At 46.0% G+C, this 18,207-nt stretch overlaps 1 protein-coding gene across 1 annotated transcript in view; it reads right to left on the reverse strand.

Annotated features, from left to right (window-relative positions):
- LOC106590663 (transient receptor potential cation channel subfamily A member 1) overlaps positions 1 to 18,207 on the reverse strand; it is an 83,337-nt gene that overhangs the window by 46,844 nt on the left and 18,286 nt on the right. The window contains exons 5-8 of the mRNA XM_045710959.1: positions 12,818 to 12,925; positions 9,357 to 9,465; positions 5,833 to 5,978; positions 1,138 to 1,274 (exon numbers count right to left, since the gene is read on the reverse strand). Of these exons, the coding sequence (XP_045566915.1) occupies positions 1,138 to 1,274; positions 5,833 to 5,978; positions 9,357 to 9,465; positions 12,818 to 12,925 (500 nt within the window). The remainder of the gene's footprint in view (positions 1 to 1,137; positions 1,275 to 5,832; positions 5,979 to 9,356; positions 9,466 to 12,817; positions 12,926 to 18,207) is intronic.

The raw sequence follows: 18,207 nt of genomic DNA on the forward strand, positions 1-18,207 counted from the left end.
ACACCACACAGCTGCCTTCAATTGGAAGTCCACCCCAATTAACCAAACATAGACATACAACTAACTAGATCAACATAGAAATACGTGAATTTCAAACAGTGCCCAAAAACCCCGGAATACTAAATAAAATGCCCTTACTACAAAAACACCACCCCGAACCACATAAAACAAATACCCTCTGCCACGTCCTGACCAAACTACAATACCAATTAACCCTTATACTGGCCAGGACGTGACATCATGAAAATAATGAGGTTTTGATTTTCCATCGACTTGTTATTAAGCGTTCATAAAACGCGTAGCTGAAGAATACAGTCTAAATAGCTAAACGTTTTTTTTTTTTTTTAAATAAAAAGCGTGTTCCTTTTCCGTTGAGTCAGAACCTGTTTCTATTCTGTTTCCTGTTGCCATCACACAGCTGTTAAATTAAGTGGATGTGAGACTGAGGCATATCCTTACGATCACAAATATAATTAATAACCAGTCATCCCATACTTTCTTAACCACGCAGTATAGCTTTTTATACCTACAGTATCATTCCCTTTTTTTTTTCTATGAAGGTAGTTATGTTATGATGTAGGTTTTAGCCAGGTGTAGCCAAGTCATGTTCCTCTTTACACAGCACACACTGCTGTTGCATAGTTACCGCGGTTACTAGTCATGGAGACAAAGGACTAGAAACATAGGACTCTGGTCAAAAGGTAGCGCACAGGGTATAGGCACTAGGCTGCAATTTGGGACGCAGACAAAAGGTATACGTTGTGAGACAATGTCTCTTATCTATCTTTCACTACAAATATTATTCAAGCTATTTCCCCCAGTTCTTACATTACCAAACACAAGCTTTGTCACCGAGCAACCGTTACCCTGACTCCTGAAACATGTTTGGTTCTGTCACACCATAGAATAGAATGATGATTTCTTATTATGATGGATCGGTTCATGACTTTAACATTCAAAGGAATTCATGGATAAACGAACGATTGAACGAATGGATGACTGAATGAATGAATGAACAAATTAACGAACAAAATAACAAAGTAATTAATTAATTAACTAATGAACAAACATGCAAATAAATGTATGGAAAATGTATGAATAAATCAAATAAATAAATGAATGAACAAAGTCTCCCACCTGTGTAAAGGTGTCTGGCAGGCTCCATCAGGTAGGTTAATGATGCTGTCCACTCTACTGTAAGAAGACAGCATCAGTTTAACTGCCTCTGTAGCTCCCTGGGAACAGGCAAAGTGCAGAGCTGTGGACCGGTCCACCTGGAGTACGGTACAATATACACACAGTGAGAACACTCACATACACAGACAGACACACACACACGCACCAAACACACACACACACACACACACACACACACACAGTGACCAGGGCTCTGGTCAAAAGTAACACACTATATAGGGAATAGGTTGCCATTTGGGATACACACTTGGTGAGAGGTGGTAACACAAGCCCGTAGCCCTTTCCTGAAGTCAAATGATCTCATGGGTGGAATGTTATTAACGTTATTCATAATTCCATAATTAATAATACATTTAAAAAATATCAAATGCAGAAAAAAAATCGGTAATTTCTATGTCCATTTTTTTTTTTAAATGTATATATAGGGTCATGTTGGGATGCAAACTTAAAATGTTATTTATTTCAACTCTATATCTGACATGGTACAGATGTCTTCTTTTGTTAGGCCAATAACCCATAACCAAAGTCGATGCCGCCGGAGAGGATGCCGTTTTACGTGTCCCCAGCCGGTTGTGTTTTTTTTGTTTTGTTTATTTGCGTTGTTTGTAACTTATTTATGTACATAATGTTGCCGCTACCGTCTCTTATGACCGAAAATAACTTCTGGTCATCAGAACTGCGATTACTCACCACGAACTGGCAGAATTGTCATGTGTGCTCCCTCTTCGGCCTCTAGGTCACCTGGCTGCTCGTTATGGAGCACACCTGTCGCCATCGTTACGAGCACCTGTGCATCGTCTGACTCACCTGGACTCAATCACTTACTTGATTACCTTCCCTATATATTTCACTCCCTTTGGTTCCTTCCCCAGGCATCACTGTTTCTGTCATGTCTGTGCGTTGTTCATGGTTTCTTGTTTTGTATTACTGTATGTTACGTTCATTTATTAAAGCACTCACTCCATGAACTTGCTTCCCAACTCTCAGTGCACTCGTTAAAAGAATCCTCTTTTTCCTTTCACGACTCTGACGAGCCCAACGCGAAGCATTCACTGCTTCCTTGGGAACAGGCTCCGATCCCCGTGATCTGCATGAAGAGGAGGCGGAGAAAGATGGGGCGAATGTCGGGCTGCCTTCTGAGAATTTGCAGGCGATTGAATAAACCCCCACTTCCCTCCATTCTGCTTGCAAACGTGCAATCTTTGGACAATAAAATCGCTGAGTTACGTCGAGGACTAAACTACCAACGGGACATTCCAAACTGTACCATATTATTCTTCACGGAGTCGTGGCTGAATGACAACATCAACAGACAACATAACATACTGGTTTTTGATGTACCGGCAGGATGGAACAGCGGCATCTGGCAAGATAAGGGGAGGCGGTCTATGTATTTTTGTAAACAACAGCTGGTGCACAATACCTAAGGAAGTCTCAAACTATTGCTCGCCTGAGGTAGAGTATCTCATGATAAGCTGTAGACCACACTACCTACTGAGAGAGTTTTCATATGTATTCTTGTTAGCTGTTACTGTACATACCACGACAGTCAGAGGCTGGCACTAAGACAGCATTGAATGAGCTGTATTCCGCCATAAGCAAACAAGAAAACGCTCACCCAGAGGCGGCGCTCCTAGTAGCCGGAGACTTTAATGCAGGGAAACTTAAATCCGTTTTACCAAATTTGTACCAGCATTTTAAATGTACAAACAGAGGAAAAAGAACTCTGGATCACCTTGACTCCACACACAGAGACACATACTAAGTTCTCCCTCGCCCTCCAATTGGCAAATCTGACAATAATTCTATCCTCCTGATTCCTGCTTACAAGCAAACATTAAAGGAGGAAGCACCAGTGACTAGATCAATAAAAAAGTGGTGAAAGGAAGCTACAGGACTGTTTTGCTAGCACAGAATGGAACATGTTCCAGGATTCCTCCGATGGCATTGAGGAGTATACCACCTCAGTCATTGGCTTCATCAATAAGTGCATTGATGACGTCATCCCCACAGTGACTGTACTTACATACCCCAACCAGAAGCCATGGATTACAGGCAGCATCCGCACTGAGCTAAAGGCTAGAGCTGCCGCTTTCAAGGAGCGGGACTCTAACCCGGGAAGCTTATAAGAAATCTCGCTATGCCCTCCGACGAACCATCAAACAGGCAATGCGTCAATACATGACTAAGATTGAATCATACTACACCGGCTCTGATGCTCGTCGGATGTGGCAGGGCTTGCAAACCATTACAGACAACAAAGGGAAGCACAGCCAAGAGCTGACCAGTGACACAAGACTGCCAGATGAGCTAAACTACTTCTATACTTATTTGCTTCGATATCAGCTGATGTAAGAAGGGCTATATAAATACATTTGATTTGATTTGATCTGTAGCCATGAAGTGCTTTGAAAAGCTGGTCATGGCTCACATCAATACCATCATCCCAAAAAACCTAGACCCACTCCAATTTGCATACGGCCCCAACAGATCCACAGATGATGCAATCTCTATTGCACTCCACACTGCCCTTTCCCACCTGGACAAAAAGGAACATCTATGTGAGAATGCATTTCATTGACTACAGTTCAGCGTTCAACACCATAGTGCCCTCAAAGCTCATCAGTAAACTAAGGCCCCTGGGATTAAACACCTCCCTCTGCAACTGGATCCTGGACAACTGGATCCTGGATCCCAGGTGGTAAGGGTTGGTAACAACACATCTGCCACACTGATCCTCAACACGGGGGCCCCTCAGGGGTGCGTGCTCAGTCCCCTCCTGTACTACCTGTTCACTCATGACTGCACGGCCAGGCACGACTTCAACACCATCATTAAATTTGCCGATGACACAACAGTGGTAGGCCTGATCAACGACAATGACGAGACATCCTATAGAGAGGAGGTCAGAGACCTGGCAGTGTGGTGCCAGGACAACAACCTCTTCCTCAACGTGATCAACACAAAGGAGATGATTGTGGACTGAAAGAAAAAGAGGACCGAGCACGCCCCCATTCTCATCGACGGGGCTGCAGTGGAGCAGGATGAGAGCTTCAAGTTCCTTGGTGTCCACATCACCAACAAACTAACATGGTCCAATTACACCAAGACAGTTATGAAGAGGGCACAACAAAACCTATTCCCCCTCAGGAGACTGAGAAGATTTGGCATGGGTCCTCAGATCCTCAAAAGGTTCTACAGCTGCACCATCGAGAGCATCCTGACTGGTTGCATCACTGCCTGGTATGGCAACTGTTCAGCCTCTGACCGCAAGGCACTACAGAGGCTAGTGCGAATGGCCCAGTACATCACTGGGGCCAAGCTTCCTGCCATCCAGGACCTCTATACCAGGCGGTGTCAGAGGAAGGCCCTAAAATTTGTCAAAGACTCCAGCCACCCCAGCCACCCTAGTCATAGACTGTTCTCTCTGCTACCGCATGGCAAGCGGTAACAGAGCGCCAAGTCTAGTTCCAAGATGCTTCTAAACAGCTTCTACCCCCAAACCATAAGCCTCCTGAACATCTCGTCAAATGGCTACCGAGACTATTTGCAGTGCCACACCCTCTCTCACCCCTCTCTTTACACCACTGCTACTCTCTGTTGTCATCTCTTCAAATAACCGGTGCCCCGGCACATTGACTCTGTACCGGTACCCCCCTGTATATAGTCTCACTATTGGCATTTTACCGCTGCTCTTTTGTTACTTTTATCTCTTATTCTTATCCATATTTTTTGGAAACTGCATTGTTGGTTAGGGGCTCGTAAGTAAGCATTTCACTGTAAGGTCTACACCTGTTGTATTCGGCCCATGTGACTAATACAATTTGATTTGATTTGTTTAAGACTGTTAAGAAACGGTGTGTGTGTGACCCTGATTTAGACCTTTGCGGTAAAATGTTAAGGGGTCATAAGCATGAAGGGCAGGAACAGAGCAGAGATCTCCCCACTCCACTCAGCTCCACACCACATGCCATTCAGTATAGTAAGTGGAGGTCAGTACAGGAAGTGGAGGTCAGTACAGGAAGTGGAGGTCAGTACAGGAAGTGGAGGTCAGTACAGTAAGTGGACGTCAGTACAGTAAGTGGAGGTCAGTACAGGAAGTGGAGGTCAGTACAGTAAGTGCCATTTGGGAAGCAATCTTACAGATGGTGGGATCAGTCCCAGACTCTGCTACACCGGTGGAGTGGGAGTAAAAGTTATAAATCCTAAAATGATTATTTGCCTGGAATATCCTGAGGAGATCTTTACTTAAGCTTGTGGTCTTCTGGTGCAGTCCAATGAGCCCCTCATCTAAATGAATGAATAAATGAATTTCCTAGATAGGAAATGCCAATCATATCATATATATGTTGATGTACCTGATTCTGAACCAATCATATGATCACATATGTTGTTGTACCTGTTTCTGAACCAATCATATGATCCCATATGTTGATGTACCTGTTTCTGAACCAATCATATGATCACATATGTAGTTTTACCTGTTTCTGAACCAATCATATGATCCCTCCTGTTACCTGTTTCTGAACCAATCATATGATCACATATGTTGATGTACCTGTTTCTGAACCAATCATATGATCACATATGTTTATGTTCCTGTTTCTGAACCAATCATATAATCCCTTCTGTTACCTGTTGCTGGTCAATCTTAGCTCCTTTCTGGATGCAGAACTTAATGATGTCCACGTTCCCTCCCCTGACCGCCATGTGCAGAGGACTACTGCACGACTTATCCAGGAAGTTAATGTGATCCTCTATGGAATGACCCATCTCCTCTCCTGGACAACACACAAACACAGGAGTGTTCATTTCATAGCCAGCACCTGAAAGTCAGTGGATGTGTGTACACTGCATTTGAAGCTAAACTCACACACAAAGAGTGTATCTCAATAGTAGGGTTGTTGTGGTGACCGGCAGTCATGAGTCATGAGTCTTATGCACTCTGGACTTGCGTTGGTAGTACCCAACTCGCTAACGATCATCAGGTCCTAATGGCCTGGTGCTCAGGGCTCTATTGTCCCTGTAACATCTCTGACGTCAACGCAAACACATTGAAAATCACATCAAAAACACATCACCAAAACAGCATCAGGCTTTTAAAACTCACCTCACTGTGATTGGTCAATTTGAAGAAAGAAGTTCAACAACAGAGTGTAAAACATGGTCGTTGTGGATGTTGTTTCAAAGCCAAACACAACAAAATGGACGCCGCTTTCTAGGCTGATGACTAATTCAAAACACATAGTAGAGCTTGTTATATATATATATATATATATATATATACACTACTGTTCAAGAGTTTGGGGTCACTTAGAAATTTCCTTGTTTTTGAAAGAAAAGCACATTTTTTGTCCATTAAAATGAAATAAAATTGATCAGAAATACAGGGTAGACATTGTTAATGTTGTAAATGACTATTGTAGCTGGAAACAGCTTTTTTTTAATGGAATATCTACATAGGCGTACAGAGGCCCATTATCAGCAACCATCACTCCTGTGTTCCAATGGGACATTGTGTTAGCTAATCCAAGTTGATCATTTTAAAAGGCTAATTGATCATTAGAAAACCCTTTTGCAATTATGTTAGCACAGCTGAAAACTGTTGTCCTGATTAAAGAAGCAATAAAACTGGCCTTCTTTAGACTAGTTGTGTATCTGGAGCATCAGCATCTGTGGGTTTGATTACAGGCTCAAAAGGGCCAGAAACAAATAACTTTCTTCTGAAACTCGTCAGTCTATTCTTGTTCTGAGAAATGAAGGCTATTCCTTGTGAGAAACTGCCAAGAAACTGAAGATCTCGTACAACGCTGTGTACTACTCCCTTCACAGAACAGCGCAAACTGGCTCTAACCAGAATAGAAAGAGTGGGAGGCCCCGGTGCACAACTGAGCAAGAGGACAAGTACATTAGAGTGTCTAGTTTGAGAAACAGACGCCTCACAAGTCCTAAACTGGCAGCTTCGTTAAATAGTACCCACAAAACACCAGTCTCAACGTCAACAGTGAAGAGGCGACTCCAGGATGCTGGCCTTCTAGGCAGAGTTCCTCTGTCCAGTTTTTGTGTTCTTTTGCCCGTCTTAATCTTTTATTTTTATTGGCCAGTCTGAGATATGGCTTTTTCTGTTCTGGCTTTTTTACTGTCGTTTCTGTTCTGTTGAGGCCAGACACTACACGGAAAGCTGTTCTGTTGAGGCCAGATACTACATGGAGAGCTGTTCTGTTGAGGCCAGACACTACACGGAGAGCTGTTCTGTTGAGGCCAGACACTACATGGAAAGCTGTTCTGTTCAGGCCAGACACCTCACGGAGAGCTGTTCTCTTGAGACCAGACACTACACGGAGAGCTGTTCTGTTGAGGCCAGACACTACACGGAGAGCTGTTCTGTTGAGGCCAGACACTACACGGAGAGCTGTTCTGTTGAGGCCAGATACTACACGGAGAGCTGTTCTGTTGAGGCCAGACACTACATGGAAAGCTGTTCTGTTGAGACCAGACACTACACGGAGAGCTGTTCTGTTTACAGGAGATACACTAAGTTGAACTGCTAAGTTATTAGTGTATATCCTGTTCAAGTTAATAACTCTAAACTGTGTTCTGTTTTTTCTTTCAGTTTAATGGAAACTAGGATGACAAGTGAACGATCATCTGAGTCTTCTAACTCAACTCATTTCCCCTTAGTCTTGCCATCTGTGGATATCTGGCTAGGCCTGGCCTTAAGAATGTGAATTCTCATTTGGTCCAACTCTGACGACAGAACCTTCACAAATATTTAGCTGTTGGATTAAACACATCCTGTGTCCTGTTATGATGATGTGTAAACAGGTTGGGTAAACAGTGAGTCCGTGATGTGATCTCTGGTTTCTCGTGTGGCTCCACAGATGACCATTCTGACACAAAATGACCGCCGTGTATAAGTCAGTGCAAAGAGGAACAACGTTGATGGGGGGGGTGTGGGCCACAATAAAATCTGACTTCATCAAAGGGGGGCCGCAGTGGCTCACGGGTCTGCATACCTACTTCCATACCCACACATGTAGTCATAGCTGGCCCTAGCTTTTTGGGGGTCCTAAGCAACAACAAAAATGTCCCCCACCTTGCAAGCAAAACATTTTAGCGGTCCCCCTTCCTGACAGCGGAGAGAACAGGGTAGGGAGCATGAGTTTTACTCACCAAAGTAACAACACTGTGTAGTTAAAGACTTAGTAACTTAGTTGTAGTTACGACCTGGTTAAAGACATAGTTATATTTTGAGGTTTTTAACCTATTTAATAACTTAAGTACAGATATCTTCGGAACTACCCACAATGCACTGTTTCTCAACGTCATATGGAGAACCTGTGCTATGTAGCTGGTTCCAGCTGGCTAAGGTTAGATACTAGCCATGTTAGCATGTAATTACATTCCAAACCAAGTGTTTTAGACGCTGGTGAGCTACAATGTACATCCACGAAAAAGAGACCATATAGCTAAATTCATTCAAACCTGCATCTGCTCTTCTCCTCTGTGTTTGGAAGCTGTAATGGTGTATATAGATACAATGCCAAAAGTATGTGGACACCCCCTTCAAATTAGTGGTTTTGGATATTTCAGCCACACCCGTTGCTGACCGGTGTATAAAAATCGAGCACACAGCCATGCAATCTCCATAGACAAACATTGGCAGTACAATAGCCCGTACTGAAGAGCTCAGTGACTTTCAAAACCTACTGAGTGATAGTGAAAAGGGGAGATATGTTGTGTGGGGAAACGGCTTTTTTTCACCCGATTTGTCCAAGTGATCACCTCTAAAGTGTCAATAAAACAATATAAAGAGTTTATATAATGTGTCATTACATACCTATTTGAAGGTTTATGTCGAATTTGAATCAGGTTATTTAGGGCGGCGCTAAAGTTAACTTCAGAAGTAAACAGTGGCTGTCACCCCAGCTATCCTCATGTACTTTGTGCCCCCTCAGACTTTTGGTGTGCATGACGCCCCTGGATACACAGTCAGATGGTAACTATACAATGGTAATGGGGGGGAGGGGACACATAATAGTAGACCTAATGAAAAACCTTTTATAGATACCACACTTTATGATCATCCTTACAGTAGGACCATAGACAAAGTGGAAAAGCAAATGCAGTCCTTTATTGTTATCATCGTAAAGACGTACCAGCTTTGAGGATGACCTCCATGGCTTTCTTTGCGCCTGCGAAGGCAGCTGCGTGGATGGCGAAGTGGCCTAGCTTGTTCTGACTACAGAGCTGTGCCCCGTGCTTCAGCTAAAGGACAGAGAACAGGTAAGGAGATGTGTTAGGGGGAAGAGCCAGTGGTTTGGACAGAGAACAGGTACAGAGATGTGTTAGGGGGAAGAGCCAGTGGTTTGGACAGAGAACAGGTACAGAGATGTGTTAGGGGGAAGAGACAGTGGTTTGCAATAGCATTGATAGTCTTGTCATGCAATATTCATACAATTGTCAATCGCAAGAATTGTCTCTTTCTCGAGAAAAGCTATTTCCTTTTATTATATACTGATAAAAAAATTATAAAATAAATATTGGTCATCAGGAAAATGTCACCTCTATAATCAAAGCGGGCCATACTTGCTAACATTACACAAAGTTTAACTGTCCAATGCAGCCATTTTTATCTCATTATCAAATTATTTCTGGGTAACAAGTACCTTCCCTTCAACTAGTCAACAAGAAACAATTATAGCTTCTTGGCAAAAATGCCATTTCTCAAGCAAGACTGTAGCTATGACTGTCTGGCAGTGGTTTGACTGGGAGGGGGAAACTGAAAACTAGCTGTTTTTGGCTGCACTGGGCCTTTAAGTGTTAGTTCAAGTTTAAGCATCAGCCAATTAAAATTGTCAACGTAGTTGCGCGTGAAGAAAAGGCTACATGTTAGCTGTTCCCATTACACAACCTGGCACATTTAGCCCCTATGCTAACCTCACCATGTGGCACTGATTATTTCCATTAACAAATTCAGTATCAGCCTATAAAATTCAAGGTTTACTTCTTTTCTCCTTCATTTGGTCTGTCCCAAGTGTAATAATAACTAGGCTTTATACAAGGAGTAACGGTACGGAGTCAATGTGCTGGGGTAGAAGGAAATGAAGAAAGGAATCGAGGATGGATGAATGAGAAAGAGTCTAGCACTCACCTGTCAACTAGCTCACACGTGCTAAACACATGAGGCTAAGTTACGCTGAGTTATACTGTCGGAAGCTGAGTTATACTGTCGGAGGCTGAGTTATACTGTCGGAGGCTGAGTTATACTGAGTTATACTGTCGGAGGCTGAGTTATACTGTCGGAGGCTGAGTTATGCTGAGTTATACTGTCGGAGGCTGAGGTATACCGTCGGCGGCTGAGTTATACTGTCTGAGGCTGAGTTATACTGTCGGAGGCTGAGGTATACCGTCGGCGGCTGAGTTATACTGTCTGAGGCTGAGTTATACTGTCGGAGGCTGAGTTATACTGTCGGAGGCTGAGTTATACTGTCGGAGGCTGAGTTATACCGTCGGAGGCTGAGTTATACTGTCGGAGGCTGAGTTATACTGAGTTATACTGTCGGAGGCTGAGTTATGCTGAGTTATACTGTCGGAGGCTGAGTTATACTGTCGGAGGGTGAGTTATACTGTCGGAGGCTGAGTTATACTGTCGGAGGCTGAGTTATACTGTCGGAGGCTGAGTTATACTGTCGGAGGCTGAGTTATGCTGTCGGAGGCTGAGTTATACTGTCGGAGGCTGAGTTATACTGAGTTATACTGTCAGAGGCTGAGGTATACTGTCGGAGGCTGAGTTATGCTGAGTTATACTGTCGGAGGCTGAGTTATACTGTCGGAGGCTGAGTTATACTGTCGGAGGCTGAGTTATATTGAGTTATACTGTCGGAGGCTGAGTTATACTGTCGGAGGCTGAGTTATACTGTCGGAGGCTGAGTTATACTGTCGGAGGCTGAGTTATACTGTCGGAGGCTGAGTTATACTGTCGGAGGCTGAGGTATACCGTCGGAGTCTGAGTTATAGTGAGTTATACCGTCGGAGGCTGAGTTATACTGTCGGAGGCTGAGTTATGCTGTCGGAGGCTGAGTTATACTGTCGGAGGCTGAGTTATGCTGTCGGAGGCTGAGTTATACTGTCGGAGAGTTATACTGTCGGAGACTGAGTTATACTGTCGGAGGCTGAGTTATGCTGTCGGAGGCTGAGTTATACTGTCGGAGGCTGAGTTATACTGAGTTATACTGTCGGAGGCTGAGTTATACAATCGGAGGCTGAGTTATACTGTCGGAGGCTGAGTTATACTGTCGGAGGCTGAGTTATACTGAGTTATACTGTCGGAGGCTGAGGTATACTGTCGGAGGCTGAGTTATACTGTCGGAGGCTGAGTTATACTGTCGGAGGCTGAGTTATACTGAGTTATACTGTCGGAGGCTGAGGTATACTGTCGGAGGCTGAGTTATACTGTCGGAGGCTGAGTTATACTGTCGGAGGCTGAGTTATACTGTCGGAGGCTGAGTTATACTGTCGGAGGCTGAGGTATACTGTCGGAGGCTGAGTTATACTGAGTTATACTGTCGGAGGCTGAGTTATACTGTCGGAGGCTGAGTTATACTGTCGGAGGCTGAGGTATACTGAGTTATACCGTCGGAGGCTGAGTTATACTGTCGGAGGCTGAGTTATACTGTCGAAGGCTGAGTTATACTGTCGGAGGCTGAGTTATACTGTCGGAGGCTGAGTTATGCTGAGTTATACTGTCGGAGGCTGAGTTATACTGTCGGAGGCTGAGTTATACTGTCGGAGGCTGAGTTATACTGTCGGAGGCTGAGTTATACCGTTGGAGGCTGAGTTATACTGAGTTATACTGAGTTATACCGTCGGAGGCTGAGTTATACTGTCGGAGGCTGAGTTATACTGAGTTATACTGAGTTATACCGTCGGAGGCTGAGTTATACTGTCGGAGGCTGAGTTATACTGTCGGAGGCTGAGTTATACTGTCGGAGGCTGAGTTATACCGTCGGAGGCTGAGTTATACTGTCGGAGGCTGAGTTATACCGTCGGAGGCTGAGTTATGCTGTCGGAGGCTGAGTTATACCGTCGGAGGCTGAGTTATACTGTTGGAGGCTGAGTTATACCGTTGGAGGCTGAGTTATACTGTCGGAGGCTGAGTTATACTGTCGGAGGCTGAGTTATACTGTCAGTATAAAATCACCAGGAGTCAGGCTCGCAAGCCTGAGATTAACGTCCATCTGAAAAATGATGTTCGTTTTAGTAACTTTGATCTGCAGATGGTGCCGTATGATTGCTATAAATTAAGAACGCTCTGATAGAAAAGTGTTCTGTCACGTCTAACTACGTCGATCATTTTCATTTGCTCGTACAGAATTTGAACCGGATACAATCACGGCCACCTGGTGAAGTTAGCATATGGCTAAATGCGCCAGGTTGTGTAATGGGAACAGCTAACGTTTTTTTAATCGTCTGATGGTTAAACTTAAACTTTTTATAATGTTCACAAGTATAGCCCCAGCAAAGTTTCAACTTGTAAAAACAATTATGTGTTTCGTATTTACTGTATATCTGTACATTTACAGCCACTTACAGTACGAATGTCACTGTGAATACTCACCAGTATGGAGAGAGCCTCGGTGTTATTGATGGAGCAGGCTAACATGACAGGAGTGTTGCCCAGACATCCTTCTAGGTTAGACTCTGTCTTATAGTGGGACAACAGGAGCTACACACAGACAGACAGACAGACAGACAGACAGACAGACAGACAGACAGACAGACAGACAGACAGACAGACAGACAGACAGACAGACAGACAGACAGACACACACACACACACACACACACACACACAAAGGAATAATGAGGCCTTCAGTGATACATAAATACCTTTCTCCGCTCTCGGCTTCCTGCCACAGGGACAGCTGGTATTGTCACCCCAGAACAGACAACAGAAAGGCTGACAAGGTCCTACGAGCCAACAAGGTCCTACGAGCCAACAAGGTCCTACGAGCCAACAAGGTCCTACGAGCCAACAAGGTCCTAGAGCCAACAAGGTCCTACGAGCCAACAAGGTCCTAGAGCCAACAAGGTCCTAGAGCCAACAAGGTCCTAGAGCCAACAAGTTCCTAGAGCCAACAAGGTCCTAGAGCCAACAAGGTCCTAGAGCCAACAAGGTCCTAGAGCCAACAAGGTCCTAGAGCCAACAAGGTCCTAGAGCCAACAAGGTCCTAGAGCCAACAAGGTCCTAGAGCCAACAAGGTCCTAGAGCCAAGGGTGCTCATGTTCAATCATCTTTAGCACAATGTGTGGCTGAAGCCTTTCTATTCAGGTTTCCCCAGCCACATGATCTAACCCCAGAGTGACCACATCATTTACACCCACACTCAGTCACCCACACCCAGTCACCCACACTCAATCACCCACACTCAGTCACCCACACCCAGTCACCCACACTCAATCAACCACACTCAATCACCCACACTCAGTCACTCACACTCAGTCACCCACACCCAGTCACCCACACTCAGTCACCCACACCCAGTCACCCACACTCAATCACCCACACCCAGTCACCCACACTCAATCACCCACACTCAGTCACCCACACCCAGTCACCCACACTCAATCACCCACACTCAGTCACCCACACTCAATCACCCACACTCAATCACCCACACTCAATCACCCACACTCAATCACCCACACTCAATCACCCACACTCAGTTACCCACACTCAGTCGCCCACACTCAGTCACTAACACTGTCGCCCACACTCAGTCGCCCACACTCAGTCACCCACACTCAATCACCCACACCCAGTCACCCACACTAAATCACCCACACTCAATCACCCACACTCAATCACCCACACCCAGTCACCCACACTAAATCACCCACACTCAATCACCCACACTCAGTCACCCACACTCAATCACCCACACTCAGTCACCCACACTCAGTCACCCACACTCAATCACCCACACTCAATCACCCACACCCAGTTACCCATACTCAGTCACACACACCCAATCACCCACACCCAATCACCCACACCCAGTCACCCACACTCAATCACCCACACTCAGTCACCCACACTCAGTCACCCACACTCAGTCACCCACACCCAGTCACCCACACTCAGTCACCCACACTCAGTCACCCACACCCAGTCACCCACACTCAGTCACCCACACTCAGTCACCCACACTCAATCACCCACACCCAGTCACCCACACTTAATCACCCACACTCAATCACCCACACTCAGTCACCCACACTCAGTCACCCACACTCAGTCACCCACACCCAGTAACCCACACTCAGTCACCCACACTCAGTCACCCACACCCAATCACCCACACCCAATCACCCACACTCAATCACCCACACTCAGTCACCCACACTCAGTCACCCACACTCAGTCACCCACATCCATACACACCTCTGGAACACAACTGACTCTTAGCTTAAGGCTTAGGTAGACCAGCTTCTGGTCAAGATGCCTTCCCACATGTGTCTCTCCAGGGTGATCTGGCCGGTTACATTCATCCACTCATGTCCATTCAAATGGATACATTCATGTCTTGGATCCATTGACCCTTGACCCCTGGCAGACCACTGGGTTACCAGATGCTCCTGCCCCACCACCAGTTTCAGTTCAGTGGGAACTGGACACTCACCTCTTCCAGGTTGTTGAGTGTCTGGCAAACAGCCAGGTGTAGAAAGCAAGGACAGGTTAGGGTAACAGTAACTCACCTCTACCAGGCTGTTGAATGTCTGGCTAACAGCCAGGTGTATAGGAAACACAAGGGCAGGTACAATATGTTGTTGGAAAGTAGCAGGTGTCTGGGAGGGTAAGGACAGAAGAGTCGTAGGCCTCTGTTTTTCGGCTGGTGTTAAGCCAACACTATTGTCAAATGTACACTTGTTTGCAATTTCAACCTGTTAATTAAAGCCGGCACACTTCTATTTTCAAACTATGCCCGCATCTATTCTACTATTCAAACCCTAGATTCGTATATGTGGTCCTTGTGATGAGGTGAGCGGGGTGGCAACATCTGAGGTGGGAGGGGCAATATCTGAGGTGGGAGGGGCAATATCTGAGGTGGGAGGGGCAATATGTGAGGTGGGAAGGGTAATATCTGAGATGGGAGGGGCAACATCTGAGGTGGGAGGGGCAATATCTGAGGTGGGAGGGGCAATATGTGAGGTGTGTCCTTAAAAACATGCTCTAAAGTTGCAATTTCAGGCAGTGCTGGTGGGGATATTTAAAGAGCGACTGAAAGCTGGGCCCAGTGCTGGTGGGGATATTTAAAGAGTGACTGAAAGCTGGGCCCAGTGCTGGTGGGGATATTTAAAGAGCGACTGAAAGCTGGGCCCAGTGCTGGTGGGGATATTTAAAGAGTGACTGAAAGCTGGGCCCAGTGCTGGTGGGGATATTTAAAGAGCGACTGAAAGCTGGGCCCAGTGCTGGTGGGGATATTTAAAGAGTGACTGAAAGCTGGGCCCAGTGCTGGTGGGGATATTTAAAGAGTGACTGAAAGCTGGGCCCAGTGCTGGTGGGGATATTTAAAGAGTGACTGAAAGCTGGGCCCAGTGCTGGTGGGGATATTTAAAGAGTGACTGAAAGCTGGGCCCAGTGCTGGTGGGGATATTTAAAGAGTGACTGAAAGCTGGGCCCAGTGCTGGTGGGGATATTTAAAGAGCGACTGAAAGCTGGGCCCAGTGCTGGTGGGGATATTTAAAGAGTGACTGAAAGCTGGGCCCAGTGCTGGTGGGGATATTTAAAGAGCGACTGAAAGCTGGGCCCAGTGCTGGTGGGGATATTTAAAGAGCGACTGAAAGCTGGGCCCAGTGCTGGTGGGGATATTTAAAGAGCGACTGAAAGCTGGGCCCAGTGCTGGTGGGGATATTTAAAGAGTGACTGAAAGCTGGGCCCAGTGCTGGTGGGGATATTTAAAGAGCGACTGAAAGCTGGGCCCAGTGCTGGTGGGGATATTTAAAGAGTGACTGAAAGCTGGGCCCAGTGCTGGTGGGGATATTTAAAGAGCGACTGAAAGCTGGGCCCAGTGCTGGTGGGGATATTTAAAGAGCGACTGAAAGCTGGGCCCAGTGCTGGTGGGGATATTTAAAGAGCGACTGAAAGCTGGGCCCAGTGCTGGTGGGGATATTTAAAGAGCGACTGAAAGCTGGGCCCAGTGCTGGTGGGGATATTTAAAGAGCGACTGAAAGCTGGGCCCAGTGCTGGTGGGGATATTTAAAGAGCGACTGAAAGCTGGGCCCAGTGCTGGTGGGGATATTTAAAGAGCGACTGAAAGCTGGGCCCAGTGCTGGTGGGGATATTTAAAGAGTGACTGAAAGCTGGGCCCAGTGCTGGTGGGGATATTTAAAGAGCGACTGAAAGCTGGGCCCAGTGCTGGTGGGGATATTTAAAGAGCGACTGAAAGCTGGGCCCAGTGCTGGTGGGGATATTTAAAGAGCGACTGAAAGCTGGGCCCAGTGCTGGTGGGGATATTTAAAGAGCGACTGAAAGCTGGGCCCAGTGCTGGTGGGGATATTTAAAGAGTGACTGAAAGCTGGGCCCAGTGCTGGTGGGGATATTTAAAGAGTGACTGAAAGCTGGGCCCAGTGCTGGTGGGGATATTTAAAGAGTGACTGAAAGCTGGGCCCAGTGCTGGTGGGGATATTTAAAGAGTGACTGAAAGCTGGGCCCAGTGCTGGTGGGGATATTTAAAGAGTGACTGAAAGCTGGGCCCAGTGCTGGTGGGGATATTTAAAGAGTGACTGAAAGCTGGGCCCAGTGCTGGTGGGGATATTTAAAGAGTGACTGAAAGCTGGGCCCATATACACAAAGCATCTCAGAATAGAACATTTATCGTGAGTAGGGCTGTTGTGGTGACAGTATTACCGCCACATGGGTAGTCATGACTAATGACCGCATTTAAGTTCCACTTGACCGCTGAGTCACGGTAATCTCATTTTATTCGCTCTGGACATGCGTTGGCAGTACCCAACTCGCTAACGATCATCAGGTCCTAATGGCCTGGTATTCAGGGCTCTATTGTCCCTCCATCAGGTCCTAATGGCCTGGTACTCAGGGCTCTATTGTCCCTCCATCAGGTCCTAATGGCCTGGTACTCAGGGCTCTATTGTCCCTCCATCAGGTCATAATGGCCTGGTATTCAGGGCTCTATTGTCCCTCCATCAGGTCCTAATGGTCTGGTGCCCAGGGCTCTATTGTCCCTCCATCAGGTCCTAATGGCCTGGTACTCAGGGCTCTATTGTCCCTCCATCAGGTCCTAATGGCCTGGTACTCAGGGCTCTATTGTCCCTCCATCAGGTCCTAATGGCCTGGTACTCAGGGCTCTATTGTCCCTCCATCAGGTCCTAATGGCCTGGTACTCAGGGCTCTATTGTCCCTCCATCAGGTCATAATGGCCTGGTGCCCAGGGCTCTATTGTCCCTCCATCAGGTCATAATGGCCTGGTACTCAGGGCTCTATTGTCCCTCCATCAGGTCCTAATGACCAGGTACTCAGGGCTCTATTGTCCCTCCATCAGGTCCTAATGGCCTGGTACTCAGGGCTCTATTGTCCCTCCATCAGGTCCTATTGACCTGGTGCCCAGGGCTCTATTGTCCCTCCATCAGGTCCTAATGACCTGGTGCCCAGGGCTCTATTGTCTCTCCATCAGGTCCTAATGGCCTGGTACTCAGGGCTCTATTGTCCCTCCATCAGGTCCTAATGACCTGGTGCCCAGGGCTCTATTGTCTCTCTAACCCCTCTGTTTCGTATGGTTACATAAAACAGATGATCCCTTGAGGCAAAAACGCTAATAGTAAAATGCAGTGAGTCATTAGTTCCTCAGACAATTGATTTAGAGTTGTTTAAAATAATATTTTAATATTTCTATATGGAACAGTATCTATAAATAATCCAGACGTACATGGAACAGTATCTCTTGAGCTTTTGACAATGATTCCACATGAAGCCTATTTCACAATTAT

The sequence above is a fragment of the Salmo salar genome, chromosome ssa29 (assembly GCF_905237065.1).
Source record: "Salmo salar chromosome ssa29, Ssal_v3.1, whole genome shotgun sequence".
NCBI classification, from domain to species: domain Eukaryota; kingdom Metazoa; phylum Chordata; class Actinopteri; order Salmoniformes; family Salmonidae; genus Salmo; species Salmo salar.